Source organism: Prionailurus viverrinus, chromosome A2 (assembly GCF_022837055.1).
Source record: "Prionailurus viverrinus isolate Anna chromosome A2, UM_Priviv_1.0, whole genome shotgun sequence".
Classification (NCBI taxonomy): Eukaryota; Metazoa; Chordata; class Mammalia; order Carnivora; family Felidae; genus Prionailurus; species Prionailurus viverrinus.
The window spans coordinates 9,884,905-9,906,410 of record NC_062562.1 but is presented as its reverse complement, the minus strand read 5'-3'; the positions used below and the strand labels follow the sequence as shown (position 1 = coordinate 9,906,410).

General features: G+C 43.1%; 2 protein-coding genes across 2 annotated transcripts; both read right to left on the bottom strand.

Annotated features, from left to right (window-relative positions):
• Positions 1 to 7,966: 7,966 nt before the first annotated feature.
• On the bottom strand, positions 7,967 to 8,902 carry LOC125160202 (olfactory receptor-like protein OLF4). The gene has a single exon (XM_047848910.1). It carries the CDS (start codon positions 8,891 to 8,893, stop codon positions 7,967 to 7,969), a length of 927 nt encoding a protein of 308 aa, XP_047704866.1. The 5' UTR covers positions 8,894 to 8,902.
• Positions 8,903 to 17,374: 8,472 nt separating this feature from the next.
• On the bottom strand, positions 17,375 to 18,310 carry LOC125160629 (olfactory receptor 7A5-like). The gene has a single exon (XM_047849763.1). The coding sequence runs from the start codon at positions 18,299 to 18,301 to the stop codon at positions 17,375 to 17,377; it is 927 nt and encodes a 308-aa protein (XP_047705719.1). The 5' UTR covers positions 18,302 to 18,310.
• Between the last annotated feature and the right edge of the window lie 3,196 nt (positions 18,311 to 21,506).

Sequence of the window (21,506 nt, the reverse complement as noted above, 5' to 3'; positions counted from 1 at the left end):
AGAACCAGGGAGAGGAATGTTTTCCATATTCTGAGACTGGGACCATTTGTGGGGTCAGGGTGTGGTTTGCAAGAATAAACTAGAATAGAAAAACTAAGGCACAGTAGAAAATATCAGAGCACGTCGTACGTGGTCAGGATGCAGACCAATCACTCATGGTTCTCCTTGTTGAGTTACATGTGTGTACGTGTGAGTGTGCAAAAACGTGTTTCCTTTCTTCATATGTCTATCCCTGAGAACATTGTGTCAGATACACATTTATTTCCGCCACTCTGCTTTCTTCATTTAATGTAAGATCCAAATGAGCAGGACCTCACTTCTTTCATTCATTTTTTTTTTTTGCTGTTTCATAAAGGTGTGCATTTATATAGTAACACATTTTTAGAAAATGGAATTTATAAAATACAAGGAATAGCAGGGAGAAGAAAACCGGGATAAATAGTGAATTCAAAATAAACTTATTAATTAAAATTGAGTTAAAAAGACTCTTCTGTAGGAGAAGATATAAAATATAATTTCATCACATTAACACACGTCTCAAAATCAAAATGGAATAGGCAAAACCTCAAAAAAGAATAGGAAAACAAGAATTATGATTATAACTGACTTTAAAAATAATGCGGGGGGGCGCCTGGGTGGCTTGGCCGGTTAAGCGTCTGACTTCAGCTCAGGTCATGATCTCACGGTCCGTGAGTTCGAGCCCCGCGTCAGGCTCTGTGCTGACAGCTCAGAGCCTGGAGCCTGTTTCAGATTCTGTGTCTCCCTCTCTCTCTGCCCCTCCCCTGTTCATGCTCTGTCTCTCTCTGTCTCAAAAATAAATAAAAGTTAAAAAAATTTTTAAAAATGCAGGGAGCAGACTATAAAATTATAATTTCATTCTGTACAAACCTAAGTGGGGTCACACACATTTGTGAGAAAGATATAAGTTGAATGCAAGAGAAATTCATGTTTCCACAGGACGGCAGAAGGACGATTGCTAGTTTAGAAAATAGATCCAATCACAAAACAAAAGGTAGCAGTGAGGAAGCACAGATGGGAGGTAGGTGGCAATACATACAAAAGGCAGTTTCTGACTACAAGGCACATAGAAAGCAATGGGTGGGGGAGAAAACATGGCCGACTGGTAGATTTGACCAAAGTTTATAAACTCTCACACCACCCAGAAAATATATCTGTACATACATACAAGAATTAAACAGCAAATAGTAAACTTGGCTTAAAATTTGCAAATTTTTTTTGTTTTTTTAAGTTTTTATTTAAATTCTAGTTGGTTAAAATATAGTGTAATATTGGTTTCAGGAGTAGAATTATTTGTGTGAAAAAAATGCAATCAAGAGGAAACAAGAAAATGATTCAGCAGGAGCAACAAACAAAGAAAAGAACACTCAGACTCGATGTAAAAGGCAAAGAAATTACACTAATAATTTACGACAGGGAAAGTAAGTGGCCAATAAACCCCAACATAAATTCGTCCTCCAGGTGATGAAATAAGTGCAAAATAAAACCCTCTAGCATATGCCTGTTCGAGTTTTAAATAAACTTTTTAAGGGACCTAATGGAGAGAAGATTCTGTGAAATGTATGTCTCCAGAACTGCAGTTGCCAGGTCGTGGCTCCCTCCATTGGTCTGGACCTTTCTAAAAGATACAGAATATGCTCCAAAATACCCCATCTTAAAAATATTGTTTAAATTCCCTCACTGCACCTCCTTCCATACCTAATAGTGTATTTTTATATTTCCTTTAACTGAAAACTCTTTGGAAATGTTCAGATTATCCTGGAAGACAGTACCCGGCATTCCCTCGTTAGTCGCATCCAACTGATCTTTTATTCCCACCACTTAATTTTCAACAATAATCCTTACATTGCTAATTTCAGCAGACATTTCCTTTTTTTCGCATCTTAAATAAATTGATTATAAATGAGTGGGTTGGGCACCTGGGTGGCTCAGTCGGTTAAGCGTCCGACGTCAGCTCAGGTCATGATCTCGAAGTTGGTTAGTTCCAACCCCACATAAGACTCTGTGCTGATGGCTCAGAGTCTGGAACCTGCCTCAGATCTATGTCTCCCTCTCTCTCTGGTCCTCCCCCACTACACTCTGCCTCTCTCTCTTTTTCTCTCAAAAGTAAATAAACATTAAAAAAAAATGGGAGAGACTGGGTGGCTCAGTACATTGGCTCAGGTCATGATGTCGCAGTTCGTGAGTTCGAGCCCCACGTCAGGCTCTGTGCTGACAGCTCAGAGCCTGGAGTCTGCTTCAGATTCTGGGTCCCCCTCTCTCTGTGCCCCTCCCGCACTCTTACCCTGTCTCCATCTCTCTCTCTCTCTCAAATATAAGTAAACCATAAAAAAATGAAAGAGTTCACCGTGGCAACAAACACAATGATTTTTCCGCTCCGAGACCAGGATGCTTAGGCTGTCAGGTGACCTCAGAGGAAAGCTTTCAGATTCCATTCTCTCGGAACCTTCCCTGGAATACCTGCTGAGTGCTGAGACTCACCTAGATGGGGTCTCTGAGAGGAAGATCTCCAGGTAGAAGTCAGAATTCCTCCCTGTTTGTTGATGATGGAAAGCAAGATCTATTCCCAGAACAGGAAGGAGTGAAGCATTGGTCCCCAAACCAGACTTAAGAATCCAAATGCAAAAACCATGTCTCTTCCGGCTTCGGATTAAACATGTTCTGGATCTGCAGCCGAGGAGATATTTACAGCTCCTTATGTTTGCTGCATCTGACACAGCAAAATGTGTCTGAAACGTTAGACACAATTCCCATTGTTACTCCAACCCCTGAGCCCATCTCCCCATGGGAACTTATCTGGACAGAATGGAATTTTTTCCTGTAGATTCCCTGTTTCCAAGAGATCAGATTAGAATTCAGGCATATCCAATTTTTATACTCCTCCTCGAACTTCCCTGGCTTGTCTAACATTGAAACGTTTGACAGACCTGAGTGAAAGTTTTTTTTTTTTTCCAAATCTAGGACTCATGAACCTGTCTTGACAATGCCCCTTGGCTCTCCGAAACATTGAGTTGTGGTGGGAACACAACTCCTGATAGTCTAGAAAATACCTATTCTTTCTTCAACAAGAAAAAGTGTGTTCCTTTGCTATACAACCATGGGTTTAATAATCCTTGGATCTGATATTCTTTTGACAAATCATCTAGCAGTTTCATATGTTTAAGACAGGTTAAAATTGATGTTTATAAAACATTTGGTAATTCTAGGTGTATTACGAAGCTGTTGTCATCAAGACAGTATGGTACTGACACAAAAACGGACCCATAGAACAATGGAATAGAATAGAAAACCCAGAAATGGACCCAAAACAATATGGTCAATCTTCGACAAAGAAGGAAGAAGTGTCCAGTGGAAAAAAGGCAGCTTCTTAAGCAATGGTATTGGCAAAATGGAGAGCAACATGCCAGTGGAAATGGACCACTCTCTTACACCATACACCATTCACAGAAATTAATTCAAAATGGATGAAAGACCTAAATGTGAGATAGGAAAGCACCCAAATCCTAGAGGAGAACACAGGCAGCTATCTCTTTGACCTCAAATATAGCAACTTCTTGTTACCCGTGTTGCCGTAGGCAAGAGACACAAAAGCGAACGTGAACTATTGGGACCTCACCAATGTAAAAAGCTTCTGCACAGTGAAGAAAACAAAAGAATTAAGAGGCTTCCTACAGAATGGGAGAAGGTGTTTGTAAATGACACATCAGATCAATATTCGTGTGTGTGTGTGTGTGTGTGTGCGCGTGCGCGTTTGTGTGCCACATTTTCCTTATCCATTCCTCTATTGACAGACATTTAGGTTGCTTCCATATCTTGTCTGTTGTAAAGAATACTGCAATAAACATAGGGGTGCATATATGTTTTCAAATTGGCGTTTTTCTTTTCTTTGGAAACAGTAATGGACTTATTGGATCATGTTGTCGTTCTATTTCCAAGTTTTGAGGGCCCTCCACACTGTTTTCCACAGTGGCTGCATTCCCACCAGCAGTGTGTGAGGGTGCCTTTTTCTCCACTTCATCACCAGCACTTGTTTGTTGTGTTTCTGATTTTAGCCCTTCTGACCTGTGTGAGGTGGTATCTCCTTGTGGTTTTGATTTACATTTCCCTGATGATGAGTGATGATGAACATCTTTTCATTTGTCTGTTGGCCATCTGGATGTCTTCTTTAGAGACATGTCAATTCAGAACCTCTGCCCAATTTTTAAGTGGATTGTTTGGGTTTTTTTGTTTTTGCTTAGTTGTATGAATTCTTTGTGTATTTTAGATATTAACCTTTTATCAGATATATCATTTGCAAATACCTTCTCCCATTCAATAGATCACGTTTGTTTTGTTTTGTTTTCTTGTCTCCTTTGCTGTGTAAAATCTTTTACTTTTGATGGAATCCCAATAGTTTATTTTTACTTTTGTTTCCCTAGCCTTAGGAGACTTGTCTAGAAAAATGTTGCTATAGCTGATGTCAGAGAAATTACTGCCTGTGTTCTTTTCGGGCAGTTTCATGTCTCACATTTAGGCTTTTAATCCATTTTTGGTTTTGTGTATGGTGTAAGAAAGTTGTCCTGTTTCATTGTTTTACATGTATCTGCCCAGTTTTCCCAGCACCATTTATTGAAAAGACTATCTTTCTCCCATAGTCTCATCTTTTTAAATTTTTTAAAAAATTTACATCCAAATAATAGATTAAACCCATTTAGTCATGTTTTATTTCTGGGGTCTTTATTCTGTCCCACTGACCTATGTGTCTATTTCTGTGCCTAAAGCATACTGTCTTGATTACTACAGCTTTGGAGTATATCTTGAAACCTGGTAGGTCTGTTTTTTTTCTCAGGATTGCTTTGGCTATGCAGGGTCTTCTATAGTTCCATACAAATTTTAGTATTATTTGTTCTAGTTTTGTGAAAACTGCTGTTGGTATTTTGATAGAGATTGCATTGAATCTGTCGATTGCTTTGCTTTGGGTAATATGGACATTTTCATAAGAATAATTCTTCCAATCCATGAGCATGGAATATCTTTCCATTTATTTACGTTACCTTCAGTTTCTTTCACCAGTGTATTATAGTTTTTGGAACATAGGTCTTTTACTTTTTGGCTAACTTGATTCCTAAATATTGTATTCTTTTTGGTGCAATTGTAAATGGTGTTTTTAAATGTTTTTCTTTCAGCCCCTTCGTTGTTAAGGTACAGAAACGTTGCTGATTACTGAGTAATTATTTTGTATCTTGTACTTTACTGAATTAATGTAATACATCTAGTAATTTTATATGTATGTATGTATGTATGTAAAATCAATTTAGTTAACATGCACTGTAGTGTTGGTTTCATGAGTAGAACCCAGTGATTCATCACTTCTATAGAACACTCAGTGCTCATTCCAATAAGCCCTCCTTAAATACATGCCCATCACCCATTTAGCTAACCCCCAATCCACCTCCCCTCCAGGAACCCCCAGACTATTCTCTGTATTCAAGAGTCTCTTCTGGTTTTACTCCTTCTGTTATTAACTTATTTTCCCTCACTTCCCCTATGTTCATCTGTTTTGTTTCTTAAAGTCCACATATGAGTGAAATGATATATTTGTCTTTTTCTGACTGACTTATTTCGCTTAGCATAATACACTGTAGTTTCATCCACATTCTTTCAAATGGAAAGATTTCATTCTTTTTGATCACTGAATATTATTCCATTGTATGTATATATACCACATCTTCTTTATCCATACTTCTAGGAATGTTTTGGTAGATTCTTTTGGATTTACCATGTATAGTATCATGTCATCTGCAAAAGTGACAGTTTAACTTCTTTACCAATATGGATATCCCTTATTTCTTTTTCTTAGCTGATTTCTGTGGCTAGGACTTCCAGTACTATGTTGAATAAGTGTGAGTGGACATATTTTCTTCTTCCTGACATTGGAGGGAAAGCTCTCCACTTTTCACCATTGAGTATGATGCTACCTATGCGATTTTCATAGGTGGCCTTCATTATGTGGAGGTATGTTGCCTCTAACCCCACTTTACTGAGGTTTTACCATGAATGAATGTTGAATTTTGTCAAATGATTTTTCTTCATCTATTGAGATGATCATATGATTTTTATCCTTCATTTTGTTGATGTATATAACATTGATTTTCAAAATATTGAAATACCCTTGTATCACTGAAACAAATCCTACCTGATCATGGTGAACGATCTTTTTAATATACTGTCGTGTGTGGTTTGCCAGGATTTTCCTGAGGATTTTTGCATCTATCTTCATCAAGGATACTGGTCTATAGTTTTCTTTTGGGGGTTGTCGTCGTCTGTTTCCAGCATCAGGGTAATGTTGGCCTGATTGATGTATTTGGAAGCTTTCCCTCCTATTCAATATTTTGGAGTAGGTTGAAGAGAATAGATACTAACTCCTTGTTAAATGCCTTGTAGATGGGGCATTTGGGTGGCTCAGTTGGTTGGGTGTCCAACTTCAGCTCAGGTCATTGTCTCATGGTTCATGAGCTTGAGCATTGGGATCTGTGCATTGGGCTCTGTGTTGACATCTTGGAGCCTTGAGCCTGCTTCAGATTCTGTGTCTCTATCTCCAAAGGCAAAGGGATTAAAAGCAAAAATTAACTATCGGGAGCTCATGAAGATAAAAAGCTTCTGCGCTGCAAAGGGAACAATCAACAAAACTAAAAGGCAACTGACAGAATGGGAAAAGATACTTGCAAATGACATATCGGACAAAGGGCTAGTATCCAAAATCTATAAAGAACTCTCCAAAATCCACACCCGAAAAACAAATAAGCCAGTGAGGCCAGCTCAGCGACTGAAATGACATATTTTCCTCTGGGTCTGTTTTGAACACAACCATGTTGAATAAACATATTGTCAGATGTGTTCCACAATCACCAGATAAGCCGTCAGCTACCCCCAGTCACGAAGTACATCTTCAGAAAGCTTTATAAACTGGATATTGCCACATGAGTGAATCAGCTTTTCCCCTTCAGCCCACACATCCTACTCAATACAATTCTCCAAGAACGTGTGAACCCAACACCAGCTACCCACCCTGGCCGTGGTCCTTGAGAAAGCCAGATCCCTCTGCGGCTCGCTCTCTCTCTCTCTCTCTCTCTTCCTCCTGACTCTCTCTCCCCTTCTGAGACCTCCCAGAATGGCTTTTGAGCATCCCATGTGCCCTCCAGCATACATGAGTAATAAACCTGGGGATATTAGAGTCCTCTGATAGATGTTGCTGACCTGTGTCCTGCAGTCACAATAAGAACCCAAGGGCTGGTGCAGCCAAGGCATAGGCTGTGGTCAGGGAAAGGTCTGTGGGAGTGTGGAAAGCACATGGGCGCAGGTGAGTCCTTGGACATTCCTAGCCAGAGCAGCGTGTGAATTGCCTGAGGCTTGAATGGAACAATGTTAGAGTCCACATCATCCGGTGGAGTCCTAAAGGAAGTGAAGGAAAAGACTGAGACTCAAGGTGGAAACTGTGTTTTTGTATTCTCCTTGACAGTACAATGATGGAAATGGCTTTCTGATCAAGTGTAGCTTTATTCCGTACGAAGCGTATAATTCATGATATCGATCTCAGGAAATCTAGGGGAAATTTATCCGGCATGGTATAAGTCATTTGAGATGAAATTAATTTTAAGAAATCCAAATAGTCCCATGTGAGATACAGAAATTTCAGGCATTTTTGACCCAAGATTGGGGTAAACTTTGGAGACATCTGAAAATAGACAAAGGAAAAACCGTCTGTATTTCAGTCACAGCAGAAGCTTAATGAAGTGAGTTCCTTAAGTGTATAGACAAGTTGATCAAAAAAATGGAAATGCCAAGAAAGAAATAGAAGGAGTAGATCCTACTTCCACAGTCTGATCAAAGATTGGCAGTTCCTGACTCTGAGGATTTGAGCCCTTCAATCATGGGCATGTCTTCAGCCTTTGGATGATTGGTTCTTATATCACGGGATCCCAAGGATTCTTTTCAGAGCCCTCTTTATGTTTCTGTTCCTCAGGCTGTAGATGAAGGGGTTCAGCATGGGCGTGACCACCGTGTACATCACCGAGGCTGTGGCACCTGGCCGTGAGCTCTGGGTAGCAGCAGAGCTAAGGTACACACCTAGGCTTGCACAATAAAATAAGGAGACAACCGAGAGGTGAGATGCACAGGTGGAAAATGCTTTATACTTTCCCTGAGCTGATGAGATCCCACGTATGGAGGAAACTATCTTGGAGTAAGAGTAAAGGATCCAGACAAGCAGACCACCACCCAGCAGCATTGCTCCAAGATACATCACCACGTTATTAAGAAAGGTGTCAGAAGAGGCAAGTTGGATCATCTGATTGAGTTCACAGAAAAAGTGGGGGATCACTACTTCTGTACAGAAGGACAGCCGCAACACCATTAAGGTGTGTACCAAGGAATGCAGGACACTCGTGATCCAGGACACCAGAACCAGGAGTCCACAGAGCCGGGGGTTCATGATGACCGTGTAGTGCAGGGGGTGACAGATGGCCACAAACCTGTCATAGGCCATCACACTCAGGAGAAAGTCGTCCATCCCTGCAAAGGTTATGAAAAAGTTCATTTGTGTGATGCAGCCTGCATAGGTTATGACTTTGGTCTGGGTCTGGATGTTCCAGAGCATCTTCGGGACGGTGGTGGAGGTGAAGCAGATGTCTACAAAGGACAGGTTGGCCAGGAAGAAGTACATGGGGGTGTGGAGATGGGAGTCAGAGCTGACAGCCAGGATGATGAGCAGGTTTCCAAACACATTGATCAGGTACATAGAGAGGAAAAGCCCAAATATGAGGGGCTGCAGTTCTGGTCTCTCTGAAAATCCCAGGAGAAGAAATTTTGATATCCGTGTAATATTTCCTGGTTCCATGAGGTTGCACTGACCCCCGGAAAGAGGCAAAGGACATCATTGATTTTCACATGAACAGTTTACTCACATAGTTGAAATGCTACCATTTATATTGTGCAGTCAAGAAGTTCATTTTGGTATCTTGTCCCTTTTGTCCCCAAAGGATTGTCCTTTCGAAGAGATTCCCTCCTGTTTCACCTCAGGTTAGGTGTTTTCGTCTCATTCTCCACACTCCCCAGCAGAGGTCATGCATTTTACTGTTTTACTAAGAATACCTTTCCTGCATTGGAGGAATATGTGCTGATTGTCAAACATATTCCAGGCATTGTGTAGGCAATGAGCATGGGATACTGAAAAACCAAACGCAAGTATCATCCAATGACGGAGAATGAATAGAAAGAAACAAAAATACTAATAAGACATTAGAGGGTGTCAAAGTGCTATGAAGAGAACAAAAGTGGATATAACGGAGAGCGTGGATACGAGTGTCGTTGTGTAATTGGTATTTGGTCAAGACCCGTGACAAGTGACATTTGAACAGAGACTTCAGGGAAAGGAGGGCAGGATCTGCAAGCATTTCTGGGGAAGTGTGTTCTGGCTGAGGGAATGGCCTCTGCTAAGACCCTGAGGATCATACTACTTGGAGCTATTGGGGTCCAAAATAGGAAGCGCTGTGTGAAAAGGAGTAAACAGAGAGAAATCAGAGATGGTGTCAGGTAATTTCAAAGAAATGGGTGTCCTCATTGCTAATTCCCCTTAGAGGGAAAGGAGTCACTCACCCACACTACGTACTGCTTATATTTTAGAATCTATCTGCAAAGCCTCCTGCAGTTTGACAAGGAACCCTCCTGAATACCTTGTTCTGACTGAGTGCTGGCTTGTGCTGGCTTATTAGAGTCAACTTAGAATATATTAGCTAAGGCACCCCTGCTCTGGAAACGGATCCCCCTTCACAAGACAAGACACACACACACACACACACACACACACACACAAACATAAACACACACCAAATCATCACTCCTTGAGCTGTGTTCTTCCATGAGTTCTCACCTCCAGCCCCAATAATTAAGCTCAGAGTGGCTATAAACCAATGTGGCCAGATCCATTATCATTCCTCACAAATGATGTAAAAATGGTACCTGAATTCCAATGATTGAGTTTCTTATGGACAAATACAACTGACAGGTCAGACTGGCATGCTTATTTTCTGTCCTGCATTTAAAGGAAAACAAACCATCTGCTCAAAATCAGAGAAACACACATACATACACACACACACACACACACAGAGAGAGAGAGAGAGAGAGAGAGAGGCAAGAGAGTGAAATGAAATTGAAGTGGCACAAAAGATTTCATGGTTCATATGGTCACTGAAACCTGAGGGGCCGTGAACTAGAAAGAGCATCCTGAGGTCTGACAATATTCCAAGTCTTGTTACCCTCTTGATGCCCAGCAAAAATAATAAGGAGCAAAATTAAATGTGGTCAGAAGACGCAATTAGTGGGTTGTTCATGTGGATCGCCTTACAGACTGAATGCTCCAAGAGAAAAGTGTGCTAAGGGAATAAATCAACCCTTCGGCATGGGAAATATGCAAAGCACAGCAAAAGTTGGGCAGGTTATAATGAAGCAGTAGGAGACTTGGGGATTTTTTCTGTGCCTGGTTCGTATTTCTTTGACCCATTGGATGTCCTGCTATCTTAGAGAAGGTGGACAAGTCCCTTTCACTTTTTAGATGTGGCATCTTTTCTTTCTTGTTCCTGGCCTTTGCGTTGTGACCTCTCTCTTGACAAGGGTAGTGGGCACACTCTGGTCCTGTTTCCGGTTTGCACAACACCCAAAGGTTGGTTCAGACCTTGCTCTACAGAATTCTGCACACACCGTGACAGTCAGTCTAGGCTCTGAATCACCGTCTTCATAACATTACTGCCTGAGGCTCTTACACCACACACTTATTTCATTCTACTATGACTCTGCCATATAAGGCAAGTACCAAAGGAACAGGGCCTTCTCTGACCTTGTCCCCTGTGGTTTTTCAGGAAGGCATGGTCAGCCAAGCACATGACCATAGAGATCTCCAGGTTCTGGGCTAGGCTGGTGGGTGTGGTGACCTCAAGTGAATCACCTGGCATCGATTCTCTCTGACCCTTTCCTGCTGGACCTCCTGGGCACCCTGAATCACATGGCTGGGAGCTCTGAGGGTGACGTGACCATGTGCTGTCTGAATTCCTCCTGGATGGTTATCGGTGGCAACTAAACCCTCTCCCTGCAGAAGATGGTGGGAAGGAAGCTAGCATGAGTCATCCAGCCAAGCTTCGGACTCTAGAAGCAACAATCAGGTCGCATCACCCCTGGTGGCACAGGCAGAGGGACTGCACAGAGGAGACATTTATAATTTCCTTTGTCTGTTCATGAGACATGTTTCCCTCCTGCTTGTCCAACCTGCAGCACATGATTTCCCTGGGGGACACTGGTCTGGACACAAAGAAAGATTTCCTGGAGATTCTGTGTTCCCAAGACCAGGTTATAACTGTGTGATCCTTGTGTTGATTACTCCTACCTTGTGAGTTCTGTCGCTCCCAGAGTTCAAATATCCCAGCACCTAATCCCAACCCTGATTTTTAACATTTCCCTAAAATCTAGGACTAACCAATCAGTCTGGATTAGATCCCTTGGATCTCCAAAATGTTAGCTTACAGTGGAGACCTGAGCCAAAATCAAGAGTTGGACGCTTCTAAGCCTGAAGCACCCAGGCGCACCCAGAATTTCATTTAAATATGTTGTGTATAGATTTGGCCCTCATTAAGGGATTCCTTCTGCCACATTGATGTAGGGGTTTTTTTTTGTCAAAAAGCTTCTTCTGTAAGTAATGACATATTTTATGATTTCACTGAGAAATTCTTCAAGTATTCAAGAATATAAATTGAGTGCTGACCATGTTTCAGGCAATGAGTATAGGGTGTGATGAAGAACAAAAATCCCTAGAAACATGGAGAAGAAGTATATAAGCAAACAAGAGAATTCTATAACTTTTCAGATGGTGAGGGCTGCTGTGAAGAAAAGAAAAGCAGGAATAAAGGAGGGAGCCAATAGGGCATTCTATTTTAGTGGGTATTTAGGCAAATTCTGCAAATGAGGTGACATTGGAAAACAGAACTCATAGAAGACAGAAAGGATTATGTGGGAAGCCTTTACCTGGCAGAGGCAATGGCCAGTACAAAGGCCCCAAGTAAAGTATTGTTTCAAAAGTTCAAGGCAAAAAGCAAAGCCAGTGCTACAAGGGCAATGAGCCTGATGGAGACTGATGACAGATGCTGTCACACATGTGAGGAGTGAAGTGGCCTCTCTGCTACAACTGTGACCTCAAGGCACAGGGCTTTCCTTGCCCATGCTACGTCTCCCTCTGTATACATCATGGTCTCAAGGCATCCCATGAGTTGCCACAGATCCCCTTCTTGGTGCCTTCTCTTGACTGAGTTCTGGCCCCTGTATTGCATCATCTTGGGATTTCAGAATCCTGACCCCCGTTTTTTTGAAATATGAAATTCATTGTCAAATTGGTTTCCATACAACACCCAGTGCTCATCCCCACAGGTGTTCTCCTCAATACACATCACCCAGCCTCCCTCTCCTCCCGCCCCCATCAACCCTCAGATTGTTCTCAGTTTTTAAGGGTCTCTTCTGGTTTGGCTCCCTCCCTCTCTAACTTTTTTGAGGACTGCTCCCCCTTCACCAGTCACAAGACACCATGGCCTCCTGGGTTGGGTATTTCCCTGTCTTCACAGACCTCACCATCCCGGTTATGCTGGGAATGGACACAACCCAAGGAGGCCAGATCAGCCATCTTTTCCCTGCAAAGTATAGAAATGGTTCCCAGAAATGCCAGTACTTAAGCCTCCCATGGACAAATGAATTTGAGGCTCCACATTGGAATGGCAAGTTTCTGCTGTGATTTACACAAACATAAAAAAGTCGGTTCAACAGACAGCGCGGTAGAGAGTGCGGGTGGTGGTGAATGAAACGGATGAGGCAGAGCAATTATCTAAGATACTCGTGAGGTTCCTGAGACACCGGGTGGTAAAATAAACTGCCATTGCCTTAATAGTAAGTTAAAGGAATAGAATATGGAAGATCAACGTAAGTGTGAGCATCCACTCTGTGAAACTGACACAACCACTGAATAAATACATCACTTAATCAAACAAATGAACACAGCGATCACCCCTCTTGCACTAAGTTGAATTGGCTCTCAGGTGAAGACAGGTTAATGAACTTGGCTTCAATTCCTCTGACCCTCTCATCCACGGCGCACCGGGCCATTGGGCTCACCTGCCTGGGGTGTCTGACAAGGTCTTCTTGTGACAAGTCTGAATGCCTCCCTGGACTGCAGATGGTAGGGACTAAAGCTATGTTCTCAGCTGAGACAGCAGGAAGGAGTAAAGCATGGGCTCCAGCCGTAATTAGGGCCTGGAAGAACAGAGGGAGACCTTGTCCCTTCCCATCCAAGGTCGCACAGGCTGACAGGTGACCAGAGAGTATTTATAGCTCCCTCTATCCGCTCATTAGGCTCATTTCCCTCTTGGTACCCCAACCTCTGATCTCATATTCCCAAGTGGAAAACTGCTCTGGACACAAGTATTTTTTCCTAATGACTCTAGGTTCCCAAAAGACTAGGTCAGAGACCAAGTGAATGCAGTTCTTTTTTGCCTCCCCTTTTCCCTGAACTTGTCCCCTTCCTGATGTGTAAATCGTCTGGCACCTTATCTCAGCCGAGACACACTTTCCTCCAAGTCTAAGACCAAGGAACCCTCCGGGATTAGTCCTCTTTGTCTTCCAAGCATTGCCTACCCTAGGGACCCAGCTGTAGCAGTTCTAGTGCGTTCTGTCTGTCTGTCTCTTTGTTTGTTTATTTTTGAAAGAGAGGGAGAGAGAGAGCATGATTGGGGGAGAAGGAGGGAGGGAAGAGGGACAGAGAGAAGCTTTTTTAATGTTTATTTATTTATTTTAAGAGAGAGAGAGTCAGAGAAAGAGGGAGAGAGAGAATTCCAAGCATTCTCCATGCTCAGTGCAGAAGCAATCTGGGGGCTCAGATCCATGACCAGGGGGGTCGTGTCCTAAGCTGGAATCACCACACAGAAGATGAACCCACTGAGCCAAGAGGTGACCCAGTGTCTACTGTTCTTAGCAACAGCACTGCTAGGAATCTACCCAAGGACACATGAGTGCTGATGCACAGGGGCACGTGCACCCCAATGTTTAGAGCAGCGCTTTCAGCAACAGCCAAATTATGTAAAGAGCTTAAATGTCCATCCACTGACGAAAAGAAAAGAAGTTGTGGTTTATATACACAATGGAATCCTGCTTGGCAATGAGGAAGAATGAAATCCTGCCATTTGCAGCAACGTGGATGGAACTAGAGAGTGTTATGCTAAGTGAAAGAAGTCAGGCAGAGACAGATACCGCATGTTTTCACTCATAGGTGGATCTTGAGAAACTTAAGAAAAGGGCATGGGGGAGGGGAAGGGGAAAAGAGAGTTAGAGGGAGGGAGGCAAACCATAAGAGACCCTTGAGGGCTGAGAACAAACCGAGGGTAGATGGGGGTGGGGGAGAGGGGAAAGTGGGTGGTGCGCAGGGAGGAGGGCACTTGGGATGAGCACTGAGTGTTGCATGGAAACCAATCTGACAATAAATTTCATATATTAAAAAAAAGAAAAAAATAATAAAGCAGAGAAATGACTTCTGATAATAAAACTTGGGTGCCACAGAGATTGGCTTCAAGACACTTTTTCTGTCATTTGTTTTATAAGGCGATAAAAGCTGTCATTTGGTCCTTTGTTATTAAATCGTCCTCAAATATAACAGATGTATTGAGATCTAGTTATGTACTAAAATGTGAGCTTAACATCTCACAGGGAGTTTGGATTTAATCTTTATAAAATCTTATCCCTGAGATTATGAACTACATTTTATGATGTATAAATGGTGCTTGGTGGTGTCTTGTCATCTGTCCAAATTTAATATCTGAGTATGTGGTGTCCCTTGAGATTGATTCTGTCAGGATGCTTCCAGTTCTCCAACTCTGGGGTCATGGTTCACAGCCAGAAATGAATTTTTCCCTGGGACGTCTGTCAAAGTCTGAAGGGAACCTGCCAAACACCTACAGTCCTCAGGAAAACACCCCCAAAATACTGTTATCCTGCCGCCAATGTCTCACCATAAACGGTCAGAAACACACCTAGACCAGCATGTCTCCAACTTCGCTGAACCCGTGAATCCACACGGATCCTAGTACAACTGCAAAATCTTAGCGATTCTGCATCTCTCCAAGCTCCTGGGTGATGCTGAAGTGCAGCTCTGAGTCTGTGAACCACTGTTTGATTAGCAAGAAGATGATCGTGTGTTAGAGATAAGTGTGGGTAGCGTGAAGCCTTCTGCACCAAATCCTGTCCTTTTGTGCCTGTAACTGTGAAAAGATCGTGTATTTGCTCATTCTTCAGGCTGTGTGAAATCTGTGTTTATTGCTTTTATAAGTGACCAAAATAATACCCTGATGAACAAGCCTTTACACTAAGGAGAATAAGGCACCATCAGATATGCCCACATCTTAATCTCCAGTCCCTTTCACATGTTATTATTTTTTTTTTAGAGCAAAGAAGGATTTATGCAGCAGATTGAACAGGGCTGCTCATCAGCTTGGGTGACTCTGAAGGACATGCCCATTTGTGCGGAAGGACTGGGGACCCTGAACCACATGACTGGCAGGACATGCAGTTCTTGGGTGAAGCGTCCTCTGGTCAAGCAGGTGGAAGAGATTTCAGAGCAGAAAGGACGTATTACATACATGGTGGTGATACTGTGCATTCGCCATCCCGTGGGATTTGTGACATATATCAGGAAAAGGAAGCTATTTCGTGTAACAACGGAAAGAATCATATGAGCGGTTCGCATTAGAAGTTTTCAAGCAGAAACAGGAAGATAATTCAGTGGTAAAATGTAGAAGACACTAAGCAATCCTGCACCTCAATGAACAAACTCCCTCACTGGTGAACACCATCTTCCATGCTTTAATAAATAGGTTCATAGCATGAACTGTGATTTTTTTTAAAAATGAGAGAAATATTTTGTGTGTCACAAAATGAGTGTTTTGAATGTTTGCCTCCTCATATTTATGGTCAGGCCAATATGAACAACATATCAGGTCGATCTATTTATTCAAATTTGCCTTTCTAAGTACACACCACTTGGAGATCTAGATTAGCTAATCAGGTTTTCCCATTGACTATGGTAGGAATTCTGGACCCCGGCTGAGTACCAGAATACAACCAAGAGACCGCTTACAAAGCATAAGGGCATGTTTAGTGCAAGGGACTGAAATGACATATTTTCCCCGGGTCCATTTCAAACACAACCATGTTGAATAAACATATCGTCAGATGTGTTCCACAATCACCAGATAAGCCCTCGGCTACCCCCAGTCACGAAGTACCTCTTCAGGAAGCCCTTTATAAACTAGATGCTGCCAAATGAGTGAATCAGCTTTTCCCTTTCAGCCCACACATTCTACTCAATACAATTCTCCAAGAATGTGTGAACCCAACACCAGCTACCCACCCTGGCCATGGTCCTTGAGAAAGCCAGATCCCTCTGCGGCTCTCTCTCTCTGTCTTCCTCTTGACCCTCTATCCCCTTCTGAGACCTCCCAGAATGGCTTTTGACCATCCCATGTGCCCTCCAGCATACATGAGTAATAAACCTGGGTTATTAGAGTTCTCCAATACATGTTGCTGACCTGTGTCCTGCAATCACAATAAGAACCCAAGGGCTGGTGCAGCCACGGCATAGGCTGTGGTCAGGGAAAGGACTGTGGGAGTGTGGACAACACATGGGGGCAGGTGAGTGCTTGGGCGTTCCTAGCCAGAGCAGAGTGTCAATAGCCTGAGGCTTGAACAGAACAATGTTAGAGTCCACATCATCAGGTGGAGTCCTAGGGGAAGTGAAGGAAAAGACTGAGACTCAAGGTGGAAACTGTGTTTTTGTATTCTCCTTGACAGTAAAATGATGGAAATGGCTTACTGATCAAGTGTAGCTTTATTCCGTACGAAGCATATAATTCATGATATCGATCTCAGGAAATCTAGGGGAAATTTACCCGGCATGGTATAAGTCATTTGAGGTGAAAAAAATTTTAAGAAATCCAACTAGTCCCATGTGAGATACAGAAATTTCAGCATTTGTGACCAAGGTTGGGGTAAACTTTGGGGACATCTCAAAATAGACAAAGGAGAAACCATCTGTATTTCAGTCACAGCAGAAGCTTAATGAAGTGAGTTCCTTAAATGTAGAGAGAAGTTGATCAAACAAATGGAAATGCCAAGAAAGAAATAGAAGGAGTAGATTCTACTTCCACAGTCTGATCAAAGATTGGCAGTTCCTGCCTCTGAGGACTTGAGTCCTTCAGTCATGGTCATGTCTTCAGCCTTTGGATGATTGGTTCGTATATCACTGAATCCGAACAATTCTTTTCAGAGCCCTATTTATGTCTCTGTTCCTCAGGCTGTAGATGAAGGGGTTCAGCATGGGCGTGACCACCGTGTACATCACTGAGGCTGTGGCACTTGGCCGTGAGCTCTGGGTAGCAGCAGAGCTAAGATACACACCTAGGCTTGCACAACAAAATAAGGAGACAACCGAGAGGTGAGATGCACAGGTAGAAAACGCTTTATACTTGCCCTGAGCTGATGAGATACCACATATGGAGGAAACTATCTTAGAATAAGAGTAAAGGATCCAGACAAGCAGACCACCACCCAGCAGCATAGCTGCAAGGTACATCACCACGTTATTAAGAAAGGTGTCAGAAGAGGCAAGTTGGATCATCTGATTGAGTTCACAGAAAAAGTGGGGGATCACTACTTCTGTACAGAAGGACAGCCGCAACACCATTAAGGTGTGTACCAAGGAATGCAGGACACTCGTGATCCAGGACACCAGAACCAGGAGTCCACAGAGTCGAGGGTTCATGATGACCGTGTAGTGCAGGGGGTGACAGATGGCCACAAACCTGTCATAGGCCATCACACTCAGGAGAAAGTCGTCCATCCCTGCAAAGGTTATGAAAAAGTTCATTTGTGTGATGCAGTCTGCATAGGTTATGACTTTGCTCTGGGTCTGGATGTTCCAGAGCATCTTCGGGACGGTGGTGGAGGTGAAGCAGATGTCTACAAAGGACAGGTTGGCCAGGAAGAAGTACATGGGGGTGTCGAGGTTGGAGTCAGAGCTGACAGCCAGGATGATGAGCAGGTTGCCAAACACAGTGATCAGGTACATGGAGAGGAAAAGTCCAAATACGAGGGGCTGCAGTCCTGGTCTCTCTGAAAATCCCAGGAGAAGAAATTTTGATATCCGTGTAATATTTCCTGGTTCCATGAGGTTGCACTGACCCCCGGAAAGAGGTAAAGGACATCATTAATTTTCACATGAACAGTTTACTCACATAGTTGAAATGCTACCATTTATATTGTGCAGTCAAGAAGTTCATTTTGGTATCTTGTCCCTTTTGTCCCCAAAGGATTGTCCTTTTGAAGAGATTCCCTCCTGTTTCACCTCAGATTAGGTGTTTTCGTCTCATTCTCCACACTCCCCAGCAGAAGCCATGCATTTTACTGTTTTGTTAGAATACCTTTCCTGCATTGGAGGAATATGTGCTGATTGTCAAACATATTCCAGGCATTGTGTAGGCAATGAGCACGGGATACTGAAAAACCAAACGCCTGTATCACCCAATGATGGAGAATGAATAGAAAGAACTAAAAATACTAATAAGACATTAGAGGGTGTCAAAGTGCTATGAAGAGAACAAAAGTGGATGTAAAGGAGAGCGTGCATACGAGTGTCATTGTGTAATTGGTATTTGGTCAAGACCCGTGACAGGTGACATTTGAACAGAGACTTCAGGGAAAGGAGGGCAGGATCTGCAAGCATTTCTGGGGAAGTGTGTGCTGGCTGAGGGAATGGCCTCTGCTAACACCCTGAGGATCATACTACTTGGAGTTATTGGGGTCCAAAATAGGAAGGATTGTGTGAAGAGGAGTAAACAGGAGAGAAATCAGAGATGGTGTCAGGTAATTTCAAAGAAATGGGTGGCCTCATTGCTGGTTCCCCTTAGAGGGAAAGGAGTCACTCATCCACCCTATATACTGCTTATATTTTAGAATCTATCTGCAAAGCCTCCTGCAGTTTGACAAGGAGTCCTCCTGAATACCCTGTGCTGATTGAGTGCTGGCTTCTGTATTATTAGAGTCAACTTAGAATATATTAGCTAAGGCACCCCTGCTCTGGAAACAGATCCCCCTCCACAGGGCAAGATACACACACACACACACACACACACACACACACACACACACACACAAACACACACCAAATCATCACTCCTTGAGCTGTGTTCTTCCATGAGTTCTCACCTCCAGCCCCAATAATTAAGCTCAGAATAGCTATAAATCAATAGCCGAACTGGGTGGCCAGTTCGATTATCATTCCCCCCAAATGATGTAAAAATGGTACCTGAATTCCAATGATTGAGCTTCTTATGGACAAATACAATTGACAGGTCAGACTGGCATGCTTATTTTCTGTCCTGCATTTAAAGGAAAACAAACTGCTCAAAATCAGAGAAACACACACACACACACACACACACACACACACAGAGAAAGAGAGAGAGAGAGAGAGAGGCAAGAGAGTGAAATGAAATTGAAGTGGCACAAAAGATTTCATGGTTCATATGGTCACTGAAACCTGAGGGGCCGTGAAGAAGAAAGAGCATCCTGAGGTCTGACAACAGTCCAAGTCTTTTTACCTCCTTGATGCCCAGCAAAAATAATAAGGAGCAAAATTAAATGTGGTCAGAAGACGAATTAGTGGGTTGTTCAGCATGTGGATCGCCTTACAGACTGAATGCTCCAAGAGAAAAGTGTGCTAAGGGAATAAATCAACCCTTCCGCACGGGAAATATGCAAAGCACAGCAAAAGTTGGGCAGGTTATAATGAAGCAGTAGGAGACTTGGGGTTTTTTTCTGTACCTGGTTCATATTTCTTTGATGCATTAGATGTCCTGTGATCTTAGAGAAGGTGGACAAGTCCCTTTCACTTTTCAGATGTGGCATCTTTTCTTTGTTGTTCCTGGCCTTTGCGTTGTGACCTCTCTCTTGACAAGGGGAGTGGGCACACTCTGGTCCTGTTTCCAGTTTGCACAACACCCAAAGGTTGGTTCAGACCTTGCTCTACAGAATTCTGCACACACCGTGACAGTCAGTCTAGGCTCTGAATCACCGTCTTCATAACATTTCTGCCTGAGGCTCCTACACCACACACTTATTTCATTCTACTATGACTCTGCCATATAAGGCAAGTACCAAAGGAACGGGGCCTTCTCTGACCTTGTCCACTGTGGTTTTTCAGGAAGGCATGGTCAGCCAAGCACATGACCATAGAGATCTCCAGGTTTTGGGCTAGGCTGGTGGCTGTGTGGTGACCTCAAGTGAATGCACCTGGCATGGATTCTCTCTGACTCTTTCCTGCTGGACCTGCTGGGCACCAGGAATCATGTGGCTGGGAGCTCTGAGGGTGAGGAGTCCATGTGGCTATCTGAATTCCTCCTGGATGGTTATCGGTGGCAACTACCCCTAGGGGCGCCTGGGTGGTCAGTCGGTTGGGCGGCTGACTTCGGCTCAGGTCACGATCTCGTGGTCCGAGAGTTCCAGCCCCGTGTCAGGCTCTGGGCTGATGGCTCAGAGCCTGGAGCCTGCTTCTGATTCTGTGTCTCCTTGTCTCTCTCTGCCCCTCCCCCGTTCATGCTCTGTCTCTCTCTGTCTCAAAAATAAAAAACACGTTAAAAAAAATTAAAAAAAAATAAAAAAAAACAAACCCTCTCCCTGCAGAAGATGGTGGGAAGGAGGCTAGCATGAGTCATCCAGCCAAGCTTCGGACTCTAGAAGCAACAATCAGGTCCCATCACCCCGGTGGCACAGGGAGAGGGACTGCACAGAGGAGACATTTATAGTTTCCTTTGTCTGTTCATGAGGCATGTTTCCCTCCTGCTTGTCCAACCTGCAGCACATGATTTCCCTGGGGGACACTGGTCTGGACACAAAGAAAGATTTCCTGGAGATTCTGTGTTCCCAATAGACCAGGTAATAACTGCGTCACCCATGTGTTGATTACTCCTACCTTGTGAGTTCTGTCGCTCCCAGAGTTCAAATATCCCAGCACCTAATCCCAACCCTGATTTTAACATTTCCCTAAAATCTAGGACTAACCAATCAGTCTGGATTAGATCCCTTGGATCTCCAAAATGTTAGCTTACGGTGGAGACCTGAGCCAAAATCAAGAGTTGGACGCTTCTAAGCCTCAACCACCCAGGCGCCCCCAGATACTCGTTTGAATATGTTGTGTATACATATGGCCCCCATTAAGGGATTCCTTCTGCCACATTGATGCAGGGCTTTTTTTTGTCAAAAAGCTTCTTCTGTAAGTAATGACATATTTCATAATTTCACTGAGAAATTCTTCAAGTATTCAAGAATATAAATTGAGTGCTACCATGTTTCAGACAATGAGTATAGGGTGTGGT